This window comes from Artibeus jamaicensis, unplaced genomic scaffold, assembly GCF_021234435.1.
Source record: "Artibeus jamaicensis isolate MK-2021 breed Jamaican fruit bat unplaced genomic scaffold, CSHL_Jam_final contig_466, whole genome shotgun sequence".
NCBI classification, from domain to species: Eukaryota; Metazoa; Chordata; class Mammalia; order Chiroptera; family Phyllostomidae; genus Artibeus; species Artibeus jamaicensis.
Window position 1 is genome coordinate 21,216,950 of NW_026521844.1, and position 20,305 is coordinate 21,237,254.

The window sequence follows — 20,305 nt, forward strand, 5'->3', positions numbered from 1 at the left end:
GTGAATGTAAGTATCACGAGGAAAGTAAAAACAGGGAAGAGCAATGCCTCATGCATGCTTTTGGAAATGAACAAGGAACGATTTGGCTTTTTTTACATGAATTATTTTAAGTTGTATTATGTAGGTTGGAGGTTGTTGCTTGTATAGATGAACTAGGGTCCTTCAGATTCACGGAATGACTGTGGCTCAGCCAGCTGTCTCACAGATTCATCAATCATGACAGAAGTATTGACAGATGGGCACGGATCAATTTTTGTTGCCTTTCCAACCACTCGCATGGCTTATACCACTGCCCAAGTAGTGGGAATACAGTATCATGGCAGTGCACGTGGCAGTGCAGGAGACCTGCAAAAGCCAGATGCTTTAAGGAGCTGCCTCATTAGTCCACCAGCATTTATCTCGGCATACATCCACCCTCTTTAACACTGAGTGGCTGAGAATGCTTGTTTCAAACAGAAGGATACTGAAAGCAAAATCAATTAACTAGTTAGGCCGAAGTACTTTACTTATTATTTGATTCAACAAACATTAAGGACCCTGGTGCAGGGCTAAATGCTGTGGGGAAAAAGTTTATAACAATAGTAGTAGTGAACATTTAAATACTTATTATATTAGGCTCTGCACTAAGTCTCTGGCCCATTTTATCTCTTGTAATCCTTAAAAAACCTATGAGACAGGAATTATTATTATCTCCATTTTGTAGGGGAAGGTATATGGCTGAGCCTAGATTAATTTTTTGGTCTAACAAAACAGTTTGTATTCTTGGCTATGAGAGCCCAGGTAAGAAATAAAAAAGGTCTTGCCTAAATCAGGGACTGCAGTATAGAGAACAGATGGATTTTGGAGAATTACTTTTGTTTCTAAGAACCAATAGGTCTCCTAAGTGTTTGAGTCAAAACCTCATAAGCAATAAAAATACCTCTTAGATCCTATTCAGACTAAAGAACCATGATTTAGAGGGAACCTGCCAAGTCAAGTAAGTATAACTCCATTGCAAGAACTATGTCCTTTGGCTTCTTTGGCTTATCACTGTCTGCCCAGATTCTGGCACTCTGCCTAGCAAATAGCGGGTGCTCAAATTGTATTTGTCGAATGAGAGAATTTTCACCTTGTCATTCAACAGTCATTGGAACCTGAAGCAATTCCTCCTGCTCTCCCTCCCCCACACCCACACTAGTTTCCCTAGCTTTATATTGGAGCAGGCAGAATCGTATTAACTCATTATATGTTAAGTTGAGTAAGAAGTTATCCAGGAAAATAAATTACCTCGGGCCAAGGTAAGTGATACTATAATGGCTAATTCCCATTATGAGTCTATACAGGGGTGGGTGGGCACTCTTTTTTTTTTTTTTTTTTTGATGCCCTTAATCCTGTCTTGTTTGGCAACCTATGCAGAAGGCTGGTTTCATAATCCTTAAGGTAGGTTCTTTCATCTAAATACATTGGGGTTCTTGAGATGGAAACGCTCCCATAGAGATATCCTCGCCCAGGACACCGCCCTTAAAATCAGATTGAGGAAGACTCCCTTCTCCTAGAATAAACTTGGCAAGCCCTGCCCCGCAAGGGGGTGGAGGCAGAAAATGAATACGTCCACACCTAGCTCATCTGCCCGAGCACAGACTGGCAAGTGGCATAGGCGCGCAGACCTCTGTCATTTATTTTTCTTTCCACTGGGTGCGCTGTCCCTTTAAATGGGGACGCTGGTGCTGGCTCGGTAACACGGGAGCCGGCAGCTTGTTGATTTCAGAGCTGGTGAATTTCACATTGTTTCCACTTCACTTTCCTCGCTCTAGGGGAGGATTGGGTTGGCGCTACGGCCGCTGTCGCTGCTGCCAGCGAGGGCTAGGGGAGGGCAAGGACCTGCAGTAGCAGGGCCGGCGTGGGGCCGCAGGAAAGGGTGCTGGGGCCACACACGCACCCTCGCTGCAGTCCGGCTCCTTCCGAAGCCGGGACGCCCGGAGCGCACCCAGCAGGGACCGCCCGCCTAGACGCCCGCCCTCCAGCCCGCCCACGGGCTGAGGCCAGAGCCTGGGAGCCGGCGAGGGGTGGAGGCCCAGGGGGGCGGGGTGGGGGGCGGGGGTGGGTGCCGCCGCCGCCGCGGAGCTGCTACTCGGCGCGTTTTGCATGAAGATGGCGGCTCCCACCGCCAGCAAGGCAGCCTCCTTGGGCTGTAACAACAAGCCTACGTTCCCGGAGCTGGATTTCAGGTCCGGGGCTCGGGTGGAGGAATTGAACAAACTCATCCAAGAATTCACGAAGCACGACCAGCGGGAATACGACGACCAGAGAGCGCTGGAGATTCACACAGCCAAGGATTTCATCTTTTCCATGCTGGGTAAGAAGGAAAAAGGGGGAGGTGTGTATGTGTGTGATGGGAAGCCGGGTAGCGAACCCATTCCCCCTTCTTGCTCTTTCTTTCCTTCTTGGTTTTCTGCCCGGAGTCGGGTGCCTGGGGGTATAACACTTCTCTGTTCTGCCTCTCCTCCTCTTTCTCCGCTGCAAGCAGAGCTCCCTTATCTCTCCACCTTACTATACTTTGCGCCTGGTCCCTTTCCTCTGCTGTTCACTGGCTCTTTTGTTAATTTCTTACCGGCCAGGGCTGGTGGGCGGTGAAGTGTTCCTGGTGAAAGGTCTCACCGGTGGGGGGGAAGCCCTGGAAGCAGCGTTGATCAGGTGAGACCCCGAGGCGCCTTTCTATGAAGGGATCTGGCCCCTTAGGCTGGGATCTGCGCCTTCCCTACACGGAGCCTCTAGTCGGTTCCTGAGCTTGGGACCTGGGGATAGCTTGGGGCTTTGGCTCAGCGCCCGAGCGACAAGTTGCTTCTCCAGTCCTGCGGCGCTGCGCTGTCACGCCAAGCCCCCGGTGGCCAAACTTGTTGGGTGTTTCCTAGTAACCCGCAGAAGTAAGCTGGGCGCCGGGAGTTCGCAACTTCGATTTATAAATCGACTTCCCTTTGCAGCGGTCGGAAGCATTTCCGGTGCTTCCCCGGGGCTCTGGCGGAGCTCGGAATTCCCAATTCCCTGACCCCTTGGGGCGCTGGCCCCCTCGTCTTTGTGTACGGTCGTCTGGCCCAGAGACGTGCCCTGAGGTTAGAATCTGGGAGACGTCGGGGTTAGAAATATGCCGCCCACTGCTATTCCCGGAACCTAGCACCTACAGGTCTTTAAACTGATTGTTGAATGGTGTGTGAAAGAAAATAATGGCCCGGGAGACCGAACCCCTCCTCAGGTGTCCCGTCCTTCGCATTATTGCTACTGAGGTGTGGTGTGAGTGTCCGCTGTTGGGAGCCTCCTTTGCAGTTTGCGGCTCCACCAGTGCCACCTTGGCGGGTGTGCAGTACGTGGCCTGGCCGTTAACATCCCGCCGATCTGGGGTCTCTGCGCGTTCTATCCTCGGCCAGTTTTCCAGATAGTGGAAAATTTGATTGAAAAAGGTCTTCGACCTAAGAGGAAGACAGAGCGCTTTTGCCTTTCTCCTGCCCATCTGCTTGGATTTCTGCTGGCTGGCTGTTGTTGCCGGTTCTGTCCTGGGGTACCTTTTCCCTCTCAGTTTTCTTACTCTCCGAAGCCCGGGGACGGGGTGGGGAGTAAAACAGATTGAATGTGTCGACTGTAGTAGTTGTAATGCTTTCAGAAGTTGGATAAAGCAGATTAAACTTGGGGCTGGATTTTACCGTTTGCTTCACACTCCCTAAGTGTAGCCTAGATCGTGTATGGGGTTGAAAAGGTCTTTATTGAGATATTTAACAATTCAACTCTTTAGATGAATTAATTTTTTTAATTGATGAGAGAGAGAGAGAGAGAGAGAGAGAGAGAGAGAGGAAAGAGAGAAAGAAAGAGATTTGTTGTTCCACTTAGTTCATTCATTGGTTGTGTGTGCCTTGACCTGGGAGAACCCCCAGTCTTGGTGTGGAGGGTGTTCTAACCCACTGACCAACCTGGCCAGGGCTGTTTTTATTTTTTAAATGATTCCTAAACTTGGTGGGAGTGAGCTTCCAGAGGGAAGCTTACAAGCTTACAAAGCTGCCAGATGTGAAAACCAGCACAGTGATTGTCAGGAGGGTGGGGGCACACAGAGAGGGTTCAGAGCAGTTATTTAAGTGGCTTAATGGGGGCCTTTCTCTCTGACATAAATGATGGAAGTCTGCCAGTGTGTTGTTATAGCCCCTGCATTGGTTCTGGTGTCTCCTGCCCTGGGCCTTTAGAAAAAGATGCTAGGTCACTACCAGTCAGGATAATCTTGGAAGAGAAAATGGGAGGACATGGGGAGGGGTAAGTTTACATGCCCAGCACATTAGGAACCCCTCCACTAACCCCACAACTAATACACGAATGCAGCAAAGCCTTTATCCAGGTGTGAAGGGTGTTATTCTTGGGTGCTTAATTTACATGTGTGTTTAACGTCAACACAGTGCTATTGTGTTGACAGGTGAACTAAATTCTCTTCTATTTCTTTTTACTCAATTGATCTTGCAAAAGAAGTCTTTCTTGCCCCCTGAGAATTTGAGAGTCCCACCTGCAGGAGAGGAAAATCAGGACAGTGTGTCATTTAAGCCTTTTGCCCTTCTGGACACTAGAAGGCAGATGGTGAAATGAGCTTGCCTTGTGTGTGGCGCTACATTCATTTGTGAGTTCCTTGCTTTCCCTTAATGAGGTGCTTGCTGGGAGCTCTAGACAACTGAAAGGTTGGAGACAGCAAGGGTCCCTGTGTGGATTTACTTTTTCTAAAGTGGATTTTCACTTGGCTTAAAAACCAAAATCTTTTTCGTGCACTTTGTTTGTCTCACTTGCCATGGCCTTGAGTCTTTCATGAATATGCGGAGGAAGTATCTTAATGACCCTCAGCTTGTTAAGGTGTCACTGGCATGGCACCAGGCCTTTATTTCTTGGAGTTATAGGGGGGCTGAGTCCTCTTGGCTTTGTTCTGCCTCTGGGCTGTACCTGAGGATTGTCAGCAGTTTAAAAACATTATCCCCCCACACAATGAAATGGCAGAACAATTTGGTGCAAGGCTCTTTAATGGAGCTGTGGATGAGCTATCTGTTTTTAGGTGGTTGGCAGCCACTCTCTTTGTACAATTGTTAGCTCTGACTAAAGCCCCCCAGCTTCCCAAACCTTTATCTGTTTTTCTAGTTTGGAGGCAAGTATATGCAAAAGAAAAAGTGGTGGTGGGAATTTGTCATAACCAATGACCTTTCAGCGTATCCGTGCTGGGTTCTGCATAGGCTGTGGAGTTGATCAGAGCATGCTGGAGTCACTGTGGTCTCCGTGGCCTGTCCTGACATTCTCTGTACAGAGATTCTTTTGGAGGCAGGTGTTATGTGGTCATCTACACTTCTTATTTCTCTACACCTTGGTCTTTTAGGAGAGTGATTGCTGTTATTATCTGGTTAATATTTGAGAGCCCAGATTGTGTGAGAGGCTGACAGTGCGTAATAAACACCATTTATCAAAATTCAGGGAAATTGCCAGAGTTCATTAATGTTTTAATAATATTTGATATTTGCATAATGTCTCTATCAGCTCCTTTGTTATCTTCATTCCCTGGTGAGGTCTGGTGGAGACTGGTCATGTCCCCGTTGAGCAGATGAATAACAGGGGGTTGTGCAGAAGTTAAGAGAAGCCAGGAGGGAGACGAGCAGTCACGTAGACTGCCTAAAGTCTGAATGGTCAGTACCATGGCCTGGTTATTAGAATAGCTATAAATCATTGTTTGCCTTCTGGATGCCAGGAACTTCAAACAACCTAAAGAGTAATGTTTTCTCATTGCACAGAAGAGGATATTGAGACTTACTGGGGCAAGTAAGTCATCCAGAGCTCTATGGCTAATAAAGGGTAGAGATGTGGCTAAAACACACACGGGCCTGACTCTTAACATGCCCCTCTCCTACCTGAAACTATTAATAATAGATGCATTAAGTCCAGAGAAAGGTCTTTGTTTAAAAAAATACTACTGCCTCTTCTTTCAAGATTTTGTTTCTGAGTTCAGCTGTCAATATTAGGATGATCCAAGCAGTCTCTGAGGTGATTTCTTTACCAGTCTGGGTTTAAGTGTTTTATTCCACAATAAAATCACTTGTTTGAATTTCTGGTTAGGAAAATGATGGCCATTGTAACAAAATGTTAAAACTGGTACCCATTCCAGTGTGCTTCTTGCAGATTGAGCAGCCTTAGTTTTTTCATCCCTAAACGTGATGCATTACTGTTATCCTAAACGTGGGTAATAGTAATGCATCATTTCAGAGTTGTACGTGAATGTGAAGTTACTTGGTAAACTGAAAAGGAATGTATACATCATTTTTGATATTTACTTTACGAAATAGGTTTTATTAGGAAATCTAGCAAACTTCAACTGGAATTACATCTGCAATTTGGTATAAGAAAAACCATGGAGTACGATCAGAGGCAGTCTAGAGGAACATAGACTCTGACTATAGCGGGCATGATTAATTCAAACATATATTGCCATTCGTTAAGCTCATACTTTTGCTGGCCATTGTTCTGTCTACTTTGCATAAGTCCCTTAGTTCATGTAATTTTCTTCTAACACCTTTGCAAGTATAAATATTATCATGCATATTTTGGAGGTGAAGTAGGTCATACTATCTCCTTTTTAAGATGAGACCCTAAGGCTCAGAGTTCTAGTACTTATGCCAAGATCATACAGAGTTTGAATTTGAACCCAGGTATGTCTAACTCAAAAGCTTATGTTTTTTCCGCTGTACTAGCAATCAGTTTCCATCACTCTTGATTCAGACAACCAAAAAGGCCCTACTCCCTGGGGAATGCTATACTCAGTAGCCTACTTAGCCTATAGGAGCAGGGGTGGCTTCTATCTCTCTCTCTCTTTCTCTCTTCTTACTTTCATGCACTCAACTAATATTTACTGAATGCTATATTGTCTGCAAGCAGTATGCAGGGTCCTAAGGACAAAATAGTGAGCTTTGAGAAATTAATATGGTCCTTTGGAGACCCTTCTTTCCTTTCTGGGCACCAGCTCTAGGAAGATAGTTTTGCTGGCTCCTGTCTCTTTTCAGGCCCTTAAATGCCACAAGACCACTTCTAAGTTCTAAACTTATGGTGTGGTACTTTGGAGTGCTACCACATTTTAAGACACTTTCGGTAACTGCAGAGTTGGCCACTTTGAAGCCCTGTCTTTCCAGTGTTTGAATGCCACTCTTCATGAATCATCCAGCAGTATTTATTGAGTGGCTTTATCGCGGATCATTGCTTGGTGGGCCTCCAAGTCCTGATCAGTTCCTTAGTGTTCAGATCGCAAGTGTGCCATATCCGTGTAATGGACAAGATCATCTTTGATGTCTGTTTCAGCTCTGGCGACATTATGCATCTAGAGTAGGGAGGTCTCCCTCCGAATATTTATTTTGCTGCTAGTTTGGGTTGACTTCAGTTCTCCTCCATGGCTCTGGGCAGTTGCTGCCCTTTGTTCTCGACAGAAGAGCCCTAGGTTTAACAGAGCTAATAATTACTGTCATGTGTCGCTTAACAGCGGAGATCTGTTCTGAGAAATGCATCACTGGGTGATTTTGTCATCATGCAAATGAACATTGTAGAATATACTTACAGAAGCCTAGGTGGTCCAGGCTACTACACGCCTAGACCAGGGGACGGCCTGTTGCTCCCGGGCTGCAGACCTGTACAGTTCGGCAACTGTACCAAACATTGCAGGTTTACATAGCACATACGAAGGGTACAGTAAAAATGCAGTAAAAAAGGTAAAAACAGTACACTTGTATGGATAGGCACGTACCATGAACAGAGCTTGCAAGACACAGAGTTGCTCAGGGTGAGTCAGTGAGTGGTGACAATGTGAAGGCCTTGGACAGTACACTGCTGTGGGCTTTATAAACACTGCACACCCGCGTCACCCCAAACACACGGGGGTACATTGCACTACTATGTTGGGACAGCCATGACATCACTAGGTGATAAGAATTTTTCAGCTCCATTATAAGCTAATGGGACCACCATTGCCTGAAACGTTCCCTGCAGTGCATGACTGCTAACCTCACATATCCAGGTACATAAAATTCCGAGTCTGAAAAGTTGTGTGCAGTTCAAAAGAAGCGCATTTCGGAGTTCTAGCACCAGCGCTGTTTCGTACTCTGTGGTGTGTGTCAGCCTGAAGAAAGCCTAACCTCTTTTGGGCATGCCTTTTGCCCCATTTCCAATTAGAGAAACCACAAAGATGAAAGTGAAATCACTTCCAAATTCTAATTCCATTAATATTTGATGTACATTTTTCTAGACATCTGTGTTTATACACATGCTCACACCCACTCATTCTTACGTGCATACGGTTTTACATCACAGTATTCATAGTGGGTATGTGTTTTTTGGGAAGTCTGTCAATATGTTGTCATCTGCCACACTTTTACAAAGAAGCTGCAACTGGAAACCAGTGGAAAGATGTTCTGGCTTGTTTTCATCCTCTTTTATTCCGAAAGAAGACACTATTCTGGAACTTAAAGCACATTCTGTGATTAAATAATTGAGGAGGATGAACCTTTGTATTTTTGACTTCTGAGGGTTTAACCGGCCTTTCAATGTCATCTCCTATCTGCGTTTGCTTGCTCTCCATGGTCACACAACATACCCATAGTTCCCACTTTCTTACTTTGTTTAGGCGCCTTTCTCTGTCGGGAGTTCTTAACCTGGGTCCATGGAAACAATAGCACAGAATCTGTGAACTTGATTGGGAAAAAGCTACATCTTTATTTTCATTAACCTTTAACAGAAATAATAGTATTTCCTTCCATTATAAAAGTTGGTAACAAACCATAGTAGTACCTATGTTTTTTGCTTTTGTTGCCAACACAAATCACAGATATTTTCCTTTCGTGTTAAAGTTGTTATAGATATCTCAAAAAATCATTTATTGCTGCTTTGAACTGATGTTGGCTATTAGACTTGCTACTGGATTTTATTTACTGTGTTAATAAAGAATTGCATATGGTACTCTATCACAGATTTATTTTTTGAATGCATCTTGTGTTTTAATACCATTTTCTTTGAAGTCCTGTATCATTTTATCATTTTACTTTTTGCAGGGGTTCATTGGCTTTTCCAGCCTGTCAGGACGTCCATGTCACACAGGCAGTTAAGAGTCAGCTTCTAAAGGCAGCATTCTGATGCCTTGTCTCCGCTTTGTTTTCTCCTCCCAGCCCAAATGCCACTTGACTCATGAAGCTTTCCTCGGTCTGTCACTCCAAGGAGAAAACAATTTACCTTTCCTCTGTGTTTTCCTAGCACCTGGCCCCCTGTATATCCCTAATACATTCTTTCCCACACTCCAGGTTAAAGAATCCCTGGTTCATTTATCTTTGCAGCACCCACTGGGGGCTTGTACAAAGCAGGTTCTCACAGACTGTTAAGTGACTTGATTTGCTTTAAAAGGGCCCTTCTGCGTAAAGCGTATTTCAGGCTCTATGTAAGGAATGAGCACTTTCTGACATTGTCTCTTTATGATTTTCCCTTTCCTTTAAGCCATGCTATATCATTTTTGCTGTATGTAGTCAAGAAAATCTTGATCTGATCTCCTTAGGTGATTAGCAGAGTTTTTTCTGCACTTCAAGAATGATGTCTTTCAGACCTACCCTGTAGGGCAGTTTAAGAAATGTCCCAAGTGATTGCTGAGAGCAGTGCACAGTGACTTGTGGGAATGTCCCCTTTCTTGTAGACCCTGACTTTTTTTCCATGGGCATCTAGGGTGGGCGCCTTTCTCTGTCGGGAGTTCTTAACCTGGGTCCATGGAAACAATAGCACAGAATCTGTGAACTTGACTGGGAAAAAGCTACGTCTTTATTTTCATTAACCTTTAACAAAAATAATAGTATTTCCTTCCATTATAAAAGTTGGTAACAAACCATAGTAGTACCTATGACAAGGCAGAGAAAGCCTAAGTCATCTGCCACGTGGAGGTATTCCATGTGCTTATCAGTCAGCCTGCAAGTGTTCATTCAGATGCCTACTCTGGGATTCAAATTCGTAGTCATACTTTATTGTTATAAACTGCTATTACCTGCTACCAATAACTCACCTTTGTACAGTGCTTTACTGATTGTAAGACATACTCACATCTGGTATTGTGTGGTATTATTCTTTGGACAGGCCTTTGAAAAAGGTTGTATAGACGTATTAACCCACATACACAGGTGGGATTAGTACTGAGACTGGGAGGCGAAGGGACTTAGTTGGAGGTCACGGGGTAAGTTGTAGAACAGGACTCAGCCCAGATCTCGAGTATCTTTTACTGCAGCACACTGCTGCCAACAGCCGGTGGGCTTTTTTACCCTCAGGACTCTTTTGTGGGTTGCTGGGGTGAGCCTACATTCTCAGTCCAGATGAGGGTAGCAGGGTTTTTCTACCTTTCCCCCTGAGCTGCAGGTATATAGCTGTTGAGGCTGACTGACTGTGGCCCAGGTAAGCACATGCCCTGTAGCTGTGCATGTCTGGGTGTTAGGCCCTGCCCAACTGGTTCTTAGGGTCCGTGTCTGTTTCACAGTGGACTGGGGTGAGTACTTGCCCACTGAGTAATTTCTTTAAGGACAGATTATAATTATGCCATTACTTGAGGCCCTTTCTCCAGGACACAACTGTTTTTTGTCCACTTATGTGCCTTTGTGTGAATTCCATCTATACAACATACAGAGACAGATAACTAAGGCCAGGGCTGCTATGACCAAAGCTGGCATGGGGAGCTGTCGTTCCATTTGTTTATTTTTTATATTTTTTTCCTCAACATAAGAAGCTATGGTTAGAATTTGTAAAATAAGTCAGCAGAGGGAGTTGGTGTAAGTCTTCTTTAGTTTTTGTTTCCTCTAATAAGTATTTGAATATGTACAGTGTGCATAGAATGGTGTTGAGCACTCATTCATTAAAAATTCACAAATTCATTCAGTGTATGCTGCAGTGCGTGTCATGTACCAGTGGGTTACTGTGTTACATTGCTGTGTAAGTGCACAGAGTGGTGAACAAGAGAAGCAAGGTCACTATGTCTATAGGACTGCTCTGGGGGAATTCATCGGGATGTAGGCACACAAATAACTGGGGATTTGTGCAGAGATTAGTGATGGAGGGTAACTGGGTGGGATGGAGTGAAGACTGGCAGAGGAGGCCTCTCTAAAGAGATACTGAAGTGGAAGGGTAAGAAGGACCCGGCCATCTGAAGACTAGCCGCAGGAGCATTCCTGGTGGCCAGGACAGCTTGTGCAAAGGCCCTGAGGTGGGCTTCAAGTTTCAAGGCTGCTTAAATCATAGTAAGTCTGATTTGGCCTCTACAAGGAGGAATGTTCTAGGTTCTGATCAGCCCCCAGGGGGAAGGAATGGGCAGCCTGCCTCCTTGCAGGTGAAGGTTTTTCAGGTGGGGGCCACTCTTTGGCTTGGCTCTTGTTCCTGGCATTCAGGGATTGCCAGGGAGGGAAGCAGTGCAGAAAGCTTGGGTTACAGGTCCTCAGAAGGCCCCCTGTAGTCGTGTGATTATCTGATTTCACCAGATAGACCTTGGCAGAAACAGTGAATACCACCTTAGATGATTTATGGGTCAAACAGTAGTTTTTATGGGACAATAATGAGCCTTTTATCTAGTCCTCCACAGTTTACAAACTTTGACATGCGTAATCTCATTTTAACTATTCATAACAACCATATAAAGTAGATATTATTTGTATCTACTTTAACATAGGAGGAAACTGATGGTCAAGAGCAGTTGACCATCACTTAAGGTCAGTCACTAAAGGGTTGAGGTAGGATTGAACTCAAGTCCTTTAAAAGTTACCCCAAATTCTTTGTGTTACGCTAATTCTAAAAACCTCCTGTATCCTCTTAAACCCTGTCCCAGAGTGTGGCAGAAGGAGCATTTCTGGTCCAGAGAGAGGCAGGGAGGATTGGTAGGAAGAACCAAGCCAGTTGATTGCAGGTCTGCATGTGTCTGTTATTGGTATGCAACTTGTGAGCACTTTCTAGGCTGCTTCGAGATCACTCTTTTAGCAGCTGCAGCTGTTCTTACAGCAGCTGCTTATATGGATTGTGATTAATAAAGGAAACTCAACAGTTTGTTCTTTTAACTGTGCCCTTGGTGTGTGCAGCCTGCTGTCACCCAGGCTGTGGTTCTGATTTGGAATGACACAGTCCTGGCATCAGTGCCCGAGGTGCTCATAGCCCGGTTGTGAGACAGGCTGGTCCTTTTAGACAGGAGCTGGTATGCCAGAGGTCCACCAGGGACTGGACAGTAAGGAAAACGAGATTGGTGGGCTGCTCGGTTGATAATGCCAGCTGGTCCTTGGGGTCAGAGTCAGGGCTACCTGGGAGTGGAGGGCGTGCACTGGGGAATGAGGTCGCCTTTTATGTCTTTCTTCTGAAAGAGGCCACAGCTCTCAGAGCCTGCCCATTTTTCCTCCACTGCTGTGCTCCTCCAGCTTGGTTTGTTTTTTAAAAAATACATTTTATTTAATTGTGCTATTACAGTTGTCCCAGTTCCCCCCCCCTTTCCCTCCTTCCACCAGGCACCCCCATTCCCTCCTGCAACCGGCCCCCTCAGTTAAAACAGATTGCCAGCCCCATTCCTGCAGTTTCTGATTCAGCAGGTCTGGGATCCAGCCTTAAGGATTTGTATTCCTAGTAGGGCTCCAGTTGATACAGCTGCTACTGGTCCAGAGCCCACACTTTCAGCACTGCTGCTTGAAGGGGCCAGGGCTGATAGAACTTCAGGTGTTTTAAGAGACCTGATAAATCTGGAGGTTTATGGAAAAACCTCCAGATTTTGAAATATTGAGAATAAAATCAAATATTAAAGGAGCATAATGTGGTTTAAAACTGCAGGTCGAACAGAATGCTCTGGCTGCCAACATATCACCTCTGATCTGAGTACTTTCAGGTCAACCTTATGCCGTCTGCTCTGGAAACCGAGGCTCAGAGAGGAGCAGCATTTTGGTTCATGACACACGAGTAAGCATGCAGCTAGTTTTGGGGCAGCGTCATAACTAGGACCTAGGTTTCCTGCCTTCCTGCCGTGTGTGTGTGTGTGTGTGCGCGCGCGTGCGCGCGCGCAGGTGTTAGTTCTAATGTGCCGTTTCCCAAATATTCCCTTTCTGTAAAAATTATGTAACTTTGAAAATAATAAGCACACTAAGCACAATTCTTAGTGTGTTATACTTTATGTATATGAACTGAATTAATCCTAACACCAACCCTATGAGGAATGGTTATTCTTCCTATTCTTATTTGCTGATGAGACTTCCAAAGCACACAGAGGTTAATTTGCCCACAGTGACAGCGCTACCAATAGAGTGGGGATTTAAATTCGGGAAGTCTAGGTTCAGGCAGAAAATGACAAATAACTATGAACCTTCTTTTTTATCTCATTAAAAAAATTCATTTCCCCCTGCAAAATGGAAGTCATTGATGGAATGCTACAATTTTAATGCCGCTAGGAAACTTGGAAATTAGTCGTCCCCCAAAATTAGTCGTCCCAAGTTCCGCCCTCCTCCATTGTAAAGAAGTGGAAATGGAGGCCCAGAAAGGAAAGGCACGTGAGCATCCTGAACACTGAACACTGGGCTGAGGGGAGGTTAGGGAAATGCCCAGCAATAACTGCTTCTAAGGAAGCTGCTTCTACCTGAGACCATTCACTCAGAGGAGTTTGCTCCCCACAGAGGGTCTGCTTGGGTTTGAAAGAAGGGGCAGTCACTCCGAGGGCTGTGCTTCAAGGTAAGGATCTTCTCCCTGCTCCGGAGCTGCCTTGTGTCCTTTGAAGTTCTCTTAATTGCTGTAAGACAAGGGATGCTACATAAATAACCCAGTGGGCACAGTGTGTTTCTGGTCTTTTGTGTTTGCTTTTGTCTCGATTGTTCCTTGGCTCTCCCTGCCTGGTTTCTTTCTGTGAAGTTTGTCCTTTTCTCATGTCTGTGCTGCTTCCACAACTGTATCACGAATACTTTTATCTCTGAACCCTCTGTATCGGTAGTAAGGAAGTGTGGACTGCAGGACTCTGGGGCCAGCCTGTGGTTGGGAGGAGCTGGAGCTCCAGGGGCTTGTAAGCCTCTGGGACCTGACCTGACCTGTCAGGGAGCCAGCACTACCTTCCCACCCTGCTGCGGTCTGAGCGCTCAGAGCCTGAGCAGGATTTAGAGTTGTAATAGGATTCAGCGCATTATAGAGGAGCTAAGCCATTGGGAATCTTCCTGAGATCAGCTCATCCACCTCCTGATTTCACCAGTGGGAAAATTTAACCCCATGGTGGCCAGTGACTCAAGGTCCGACTAATGGTCGTAAGAATAAGGACGATCTTGGGAAACTTCTCCACGGTTTGCCAGGTATCGTTCCAGTTGCTTTAGGATCATTCGCTCATTTAATCCTCACAGCAAACCTGTGACGAGGGTGCTGTAACCATCCCCACTTTCGAGATAAAGAAGTTGAGTTTAGTCACGTTCCAGCTGGTGAGAGAGGATGGATTCAAACCTAGGCAGTCCGACTCCGTCCCTTTTTGCACTTTTCCAAAACGTGAGAACCATCACGATGCCAGGCTCTGTGTTGGTTGCTGGCGTATCAGCAGGAGGTGGGGCCATGCCTTGAGGCAGAGGATGGCAGTGTGGGAGCAGTGGGTGGAGTGGAAAAGGTGGTTTGACTGTCCTGTTATATGGATATTCTGGCCCCTGGTCCAGACTCTTCCCATTCCATCATTTACTCTTCCTTGGCAGTCCTCAGAGCAAACATGCTGTTGATGATTTTGGTTTATGTTTATAGAAAGTCCTTTGCATGACGCTGTAACCAAGCAGACAGGGGCCTGTCCACATGGAACCTTGGTGGATGACTCAACAATTAATGCTGGAACGGATAGGTTTTTGTTTACAATATCCCAACCTTTGTGGGGGCTCCACTTAGGCTTGGAGACCCAGCACTTCCCTTGTTCCGCCAAGGGTTGTAAGCCAGAAGCAAACCCGATAGTACCCCATATTCTTAACCCGGCTATGCAAACAGTTTTCCAGTCCCTCTGAAGTTACCAAAGTCGCCATCCTCATGCAGCCACTCTGTCTTTCAGGATCTGGGTTATGTTGTCATCAGCCTCCGTGTTATAGCCCAGGGAATCGGTGCTGTGTTATACCGGATCATGGTGAAGTCCAGGAAAGGCACAAGTCTCAAGAGTCCAGAGAGAGTCCGGGTTTGCAAGGTAGCGGGTCAGCGTCTTACAAGGCAGGATCCTTGATGGCCTCGGAGTGAGCTAGACCAGGCACGATCAAAGCAGCAGCATGCCTGCTTTCTTACTGGCCCACGGTGAACCAGCTTCTACAGCCCGCAGGGCTCCTGTCTCACTGCCGGCAGCCTGCGGAATCTGCCTTCACCTCCAGCTGCGCCGTGGCTCTTCCTCCTCACTCCTCGCTCACTCCCAGCTCTCTTCCTTCACTACGGCCGGCAACAAGGCTCTTCTTCACCCCTCCATAATGGCTCTCCTCCTCATGGTGGCCCACCCTTACTTTAAATCCTGACCCGGAGCCTCCTGCGTGACTTCCTCTCTAACTCCTCCCACTATGAGTTACATTTGCCAGTTTTCTGTATAGCTTACATTCTCTCCACTGCCATCCCCAGTCAGGGCGAGAGTGACTCAGTGATCCAGGGGGACTGCACCCCTGGCCCTGTCAAGATCTATCCTGAAAGTCACACCCACCTTGCACCCCCCCAGCCAGTAGCACAGCTGTTGTCTTGCCATTGTTATGAAAAGTACCTTTAAGCCCATCTCTCCCCCCTTCCCCCACCTCCAACCATGGGCTGTGGGGACCTTGGGGACCCCTCACTGAACACCCCATTACAAAACCACCCCTTATGCATAGTGTCCCCCTTCCGAAAGTGAGAAGCTGTGCCTTTGGTAAGTGATTGATCTAAGGCTGTATAAAGGTCAGTTGGGCCCTTGATGCTAAGTAAATTGGGGCAGTCTCAGGGAGTCAGGGGCTTTTTCCTCTCTCTCCTGCACTCTTCCCCACACCCAGTGGGTTTCATTCCAGATTTTGAATGTTTAATTAGAATATAGTTAATGTAAGTCTTGACATTGTGGGGACAATGGGGAGCGCATCTTTTTTCAGAGAAAGGCAGAAGCGAAAATGCAGTCTTAAGAAAGTTACTTTGAAATCAAAGTTGATTTGTTAAATTGGGTTTTATGTGAGCTAAGGGATCTGCCTCTTTAGTGCTGTGACAACTTTTGAAAAGTGAGCAAATGTTAAATAACCCAGTCCGGCTGCCATGCTTTTTAAGGGCAGATGTTGGCACATTGTCTTGTCTGAAAGCCTTGAAGCATGTTGGCATCATGCTCTGAAATTTCTCGTTGGAATAAAAAAACTTCTTGAGATCTTAGCGCTGCTCACGATTCAGAGGTTTGGAATTGGAATCCTCGGAGAAGCTTCATTTCCAGCCTACTTACGGTTTTCCCGCAATGAAGTATCAGTGGGAATGGAAACACCGTGGTTCGGCAAGCCCACGGGGACAGTGCAGAGACTCCTGGGAGAGGATTTTACACTCTCCGGTTCTCGGGGAACAGGACTGGTGGGATATGATTTTACTAAGTATCTTTGTGTAATTCAAGACCAACCTGCCCCTGTTCCTGTCTCCCGGATCCCATTCTTTCTCTGGCTCCAACACCTCCCCTGGGGATTATTCCTGCCCCCTCACCCGTAGTTTTGCCTTCATTACTGATTCCTTCCTACACATCCATGCCCCCGTTCCCTATCCACTCCTTCAACAGGGGCCTTGGAGAGCCTCTGTGCAGCCAACCCTCCTCCAGGCAGTAGCAGGACAATGGGTCATAAACCGTCATCTTGTTTATACAAGTCTTAGGAGGAGTCAGACAGTGAAGAAAAATGTACAGATTATAATTAATGCTCTGGAGGAAAAACCAGAACAAAACAGAACTGGGCGCTGTGGTCTGTCATTCCTCCTCCAAGTTGACACTGTTGACCATTCTCTCCCGAACTCACCTCTCGTGGCTTCCGTGGCAACATACTCTTTCTGGTTTCCCCTCTCCCTCAGTCTGCACATGAGGACGGGCTTGAGTTCTTTCGTCCAACCCTGGATGACTGGGAGTCACTTCTCTCCTTACACCATTTTGCAGCAGCGTCCACTGCCACTTCCCAAAACTTTGCCCCCGTCTGGACCTCTTGACTGCCCCTGTGCCTCTTGTGTGTCCCAGACTGCCCCAGTCAAGGATCCAAAGCGAATTTGTGCTCCAAACCTGCTCTTCCTCAGCAGCCACGCCACCATCGCCGGAGTGCCCAAGACAGGAACTTTGCAGTCGACTCCCATCCCAGTGCTGGGAGGGAACTGAGGCCTGTAACGCTGCCCCTTTCCTTAGATTCCATTTTCTGATTTCCATTCCCGCTGGCAGTACTACCATGCAGTTCCTGAATTTCTGCAATAATCTCCTCACTGGGTCGTCTGCTTCCAGTCTTGCACCTTTTCCTTCCATTCTGCGTGCCAAGTCATCTTTTCAATAGGCCTGAACCCTTCTGGGCCAGCCCATCATTTTGCACATGAAGTTTAAACTCCTTAGCCTGTTTGAAGAGGCCTTTGAAGACCCAGCGGTTCCTGCTCACTCTCTGGCTTCATCTCCCGCCACCCTTTCCATTTTACTATATACTTGTATTTCTTGCATACCCTGCTCCGAGATGGGCACCATGCGAGGTATTGACATTGTTGTAATCTCTTAAAAACCCAAACATTCTGAACGTGATTAGAAAGCCTCAGTGCTCTGTCTCCTCTGATCCTCGTCAGCCTCAACTCAAAGCTCAGAGGCTTCACTCTTAGTTTCAAGCACTCTGGGCTTTCAGTTCTTTGGAAATACCACATCCACTCCCACTGAGAGCTTTTGCTGGACTGTCCCATCCCTTCTACCACAGCCCACACAACTTACTAACTTCTTCTTACCCATGTGATCTCAGCTCAGTCAAACCTATTCCTGAAGGAGGCCTTTCAGGCTAGCACAGAACAGGCAGCTTCTCCCCCACTGGCATCTCAGCCTCACCGGTTTCTTAGCTGCACTATGAATTTGTAGTTACCTGTGATTGGTGCCTGACATTTCTCATTGCCATAAAGCTCAATTCCAGCCTATCACATCTGTTTTTTGTATGCCTTTTTTTTTTACTTGCCTAAAACATGGTTATTCAATAAATATTTGGGAGGGGCCCAGTAAATATGGCTGGTATTGTTGGCTGTTTTGCTTTTGTTCTTGAACTTAGCAGTGAGGTTGTATACACTGCTGTGTACTGAGTTTTAAGTTTATACTGGGGTATGTTAGGCAGCTTCTTTTCCTTTCCTCGTTTCCCGCTTCTCTGCAGCATGTAACCATGGAATTGTAAATGGGGACTTTAGAAGTTATCTAGTCTAATCATTTTCAACCTTTTCTAAATACAAGGATCATTTTTTTTCAGTGAAAAAAATGATGAGGACTCAAATGTTAGTGGTTATAGTTTTACACTGGGGAAAATGAGTAATTATAGAAAGCTATTTTGAATTTATCATGTACATTGCTCTGAATTTTTTCATAATAGCATGTGCAGATAGTTGAAAACTAGCGTGTGCACACTTGAGAAACAGGGCGTGTTTCTCAACACGGGGGGGGGGGGTTGTTTAGAGCATCAGTGACGCCATGCCCCTGGGGGTCTCTCCGTCAGAACCGGCCGTGTGAGTTGGCTCTTTGTCTCATCTGCATTGGACTTAGAACTGGCTACTGGTGGGCTCTCTTCGTTTCCTCCATACACATGCTTGATTTGAACAGTATGGTGTTTTTAAAAATTTAGTGAGCGTTTTAAAAAGCTGGGAGATTTTTCAAATACCAGATGTCCAACTTACTACATGAAAAGGGCGAGGCCTGATTTCCTGTCTGGTCCAGATCACGTGGTCTGGAACTGCAGCTGCCTCCTTTCGAAGAGCCACTTTCTGAAGTTTGTCACAGTCCTCACCTACGTCTGTTGCTACAGTGCATGTTGCAGGTACGAATGGTAAAGGAAGCCTAGTGACTTCGCCTCTAAGCCCCTCTCCGGCCCCTCCCTCACAGACCTGTGAGCAGAAAGAGGTGCCAGGGAACCTGGGGCCTGGTGTTCTCACTGTGACCTACCAGCTTGGGGGCTTCGCACAAGGTATGTAGCCTCTTTGGGCCTCAGTCTCGTCATTTGTCACCAACTTATAACAAATACCTCTTGGCCCCCAGAGAGTTGTTTGATCTATTGAGGCAAAATATTTGTGCAATGGAATATGTCTGGTATTAATTCCCCCATCTTCTCTTTCCTTGCCTTTTCTGTCTCTCACGGATGGGATTTATTGTTTATTGTTGCCCCTTGACTGAGAGGGGAGCTCTCGGCTCTCTCTCATTGTCTCCCCACCATTTCTTACCCATCACGTCTGGAGGCAGCTCTGCTCCTTTCAGCCCATGTCCTCTGCTCCTGCTGGGGGTCCCGTAGCCATAAGCAATCTCCTGAAATGACACGCAAGACGCCCCAAAGTTGAACTCTGAATATCAAAGAATTGTAGTTGCATGTAGTCTGTTGAGATACTCAGTAATGAGCTAACTGTGGCGTTGCCGGAATCCATGGAATGCTAACAGGACGTGAGGCTGCTGTCCTTGTAGGCAAATTTTGTGTTTCTACGTAAGTAAAATGTTATTGTTTGAGAGGAACAATACCAGTGCTTTTGTCCTTCTTTATCCGGAAGCGAGTACAGGCATCAGTGCCACAAATAGAAAATACCCAGGCGTGTCTGTCTCCGAGGTGATGGGAGCAGGGTGGGGCAGTGGGAGGAAGGAATGTGGACTTCGGAGTCAGGCAGACCTCAGCCTGTGAGGGGACAGCCGTGTGACTTTGGGCAAACTGTCCTTTCCGGGCCTGTTTTTTCTTTAATGAAACAGGGATAAAAGATGTTATGGAGCTTCATGGTGAAGGTAGCAGTTCTGGAAAGGCTACTGGAGATGAGACAGGTGCTAAATTGAATGAGCTGATGGGCACGAGCCTCCAGCCCAAGAATTTGTTTAAAATTCAGAATTTTAATGGTGACAAATAAAAAAAATCCTATTCATGATGAAAAAGGGGACATGTTTTATCTTTTAATTTTATACTCAGTTTTAGTTTTCAAAGGTTTTGATGAGAATGCCCAGTTCATAGGGTTGTTGTAAGGGTTAAATGAGCAACACAGCACATGACTCTGCCCTTCTCTCCCAGGTTTTTCTGAAAATACTTTTGTTTTTTTACCTCTTCTAAATAAGATTAGTGGGTCAGCCGGTGAACAGAGAAGTGGTGTAAAACTTCTGCCTAAT

General features: G+C 46.2%; 1 protein-coding gene across 3 annotated transcripts in view; it reads left to right on the forward strand.

Moving 5' to 3' along the window:
• Nucleotides 1–1,727: 1,727 nt before the first annotated feature.
• Nucleotides 1,728–20,305, forward strand: part of MB21D2 (Mab-21 domain containing 2) — a 105,559-nt gene continuing 86,981 nt past the window's right edge. The window contains exons 1-2 of one of the 3 annotated variants that reach the window (XM_053667240.1): nucleotides 2,252–2,335; nucleotides 19,055–19,136. Coding sequence is in view for 1 of the 3 variants with exons in the window: in XM_053667239.1 (XP_053523214.1) it covers nucleotides 2,125–2,335 (211 nt within the window). In the remaining 2 variants the exon portion in view is untranslated. Of the gene's footprint in view, nucleotides 2,336–19,054; nucleotides 19,137–20,305 lie in introns of all 3 variants that reach the window. The other 2 variants (XM_053667239.1, XM_053667241.1) reach the window with 2 other exon arrangements.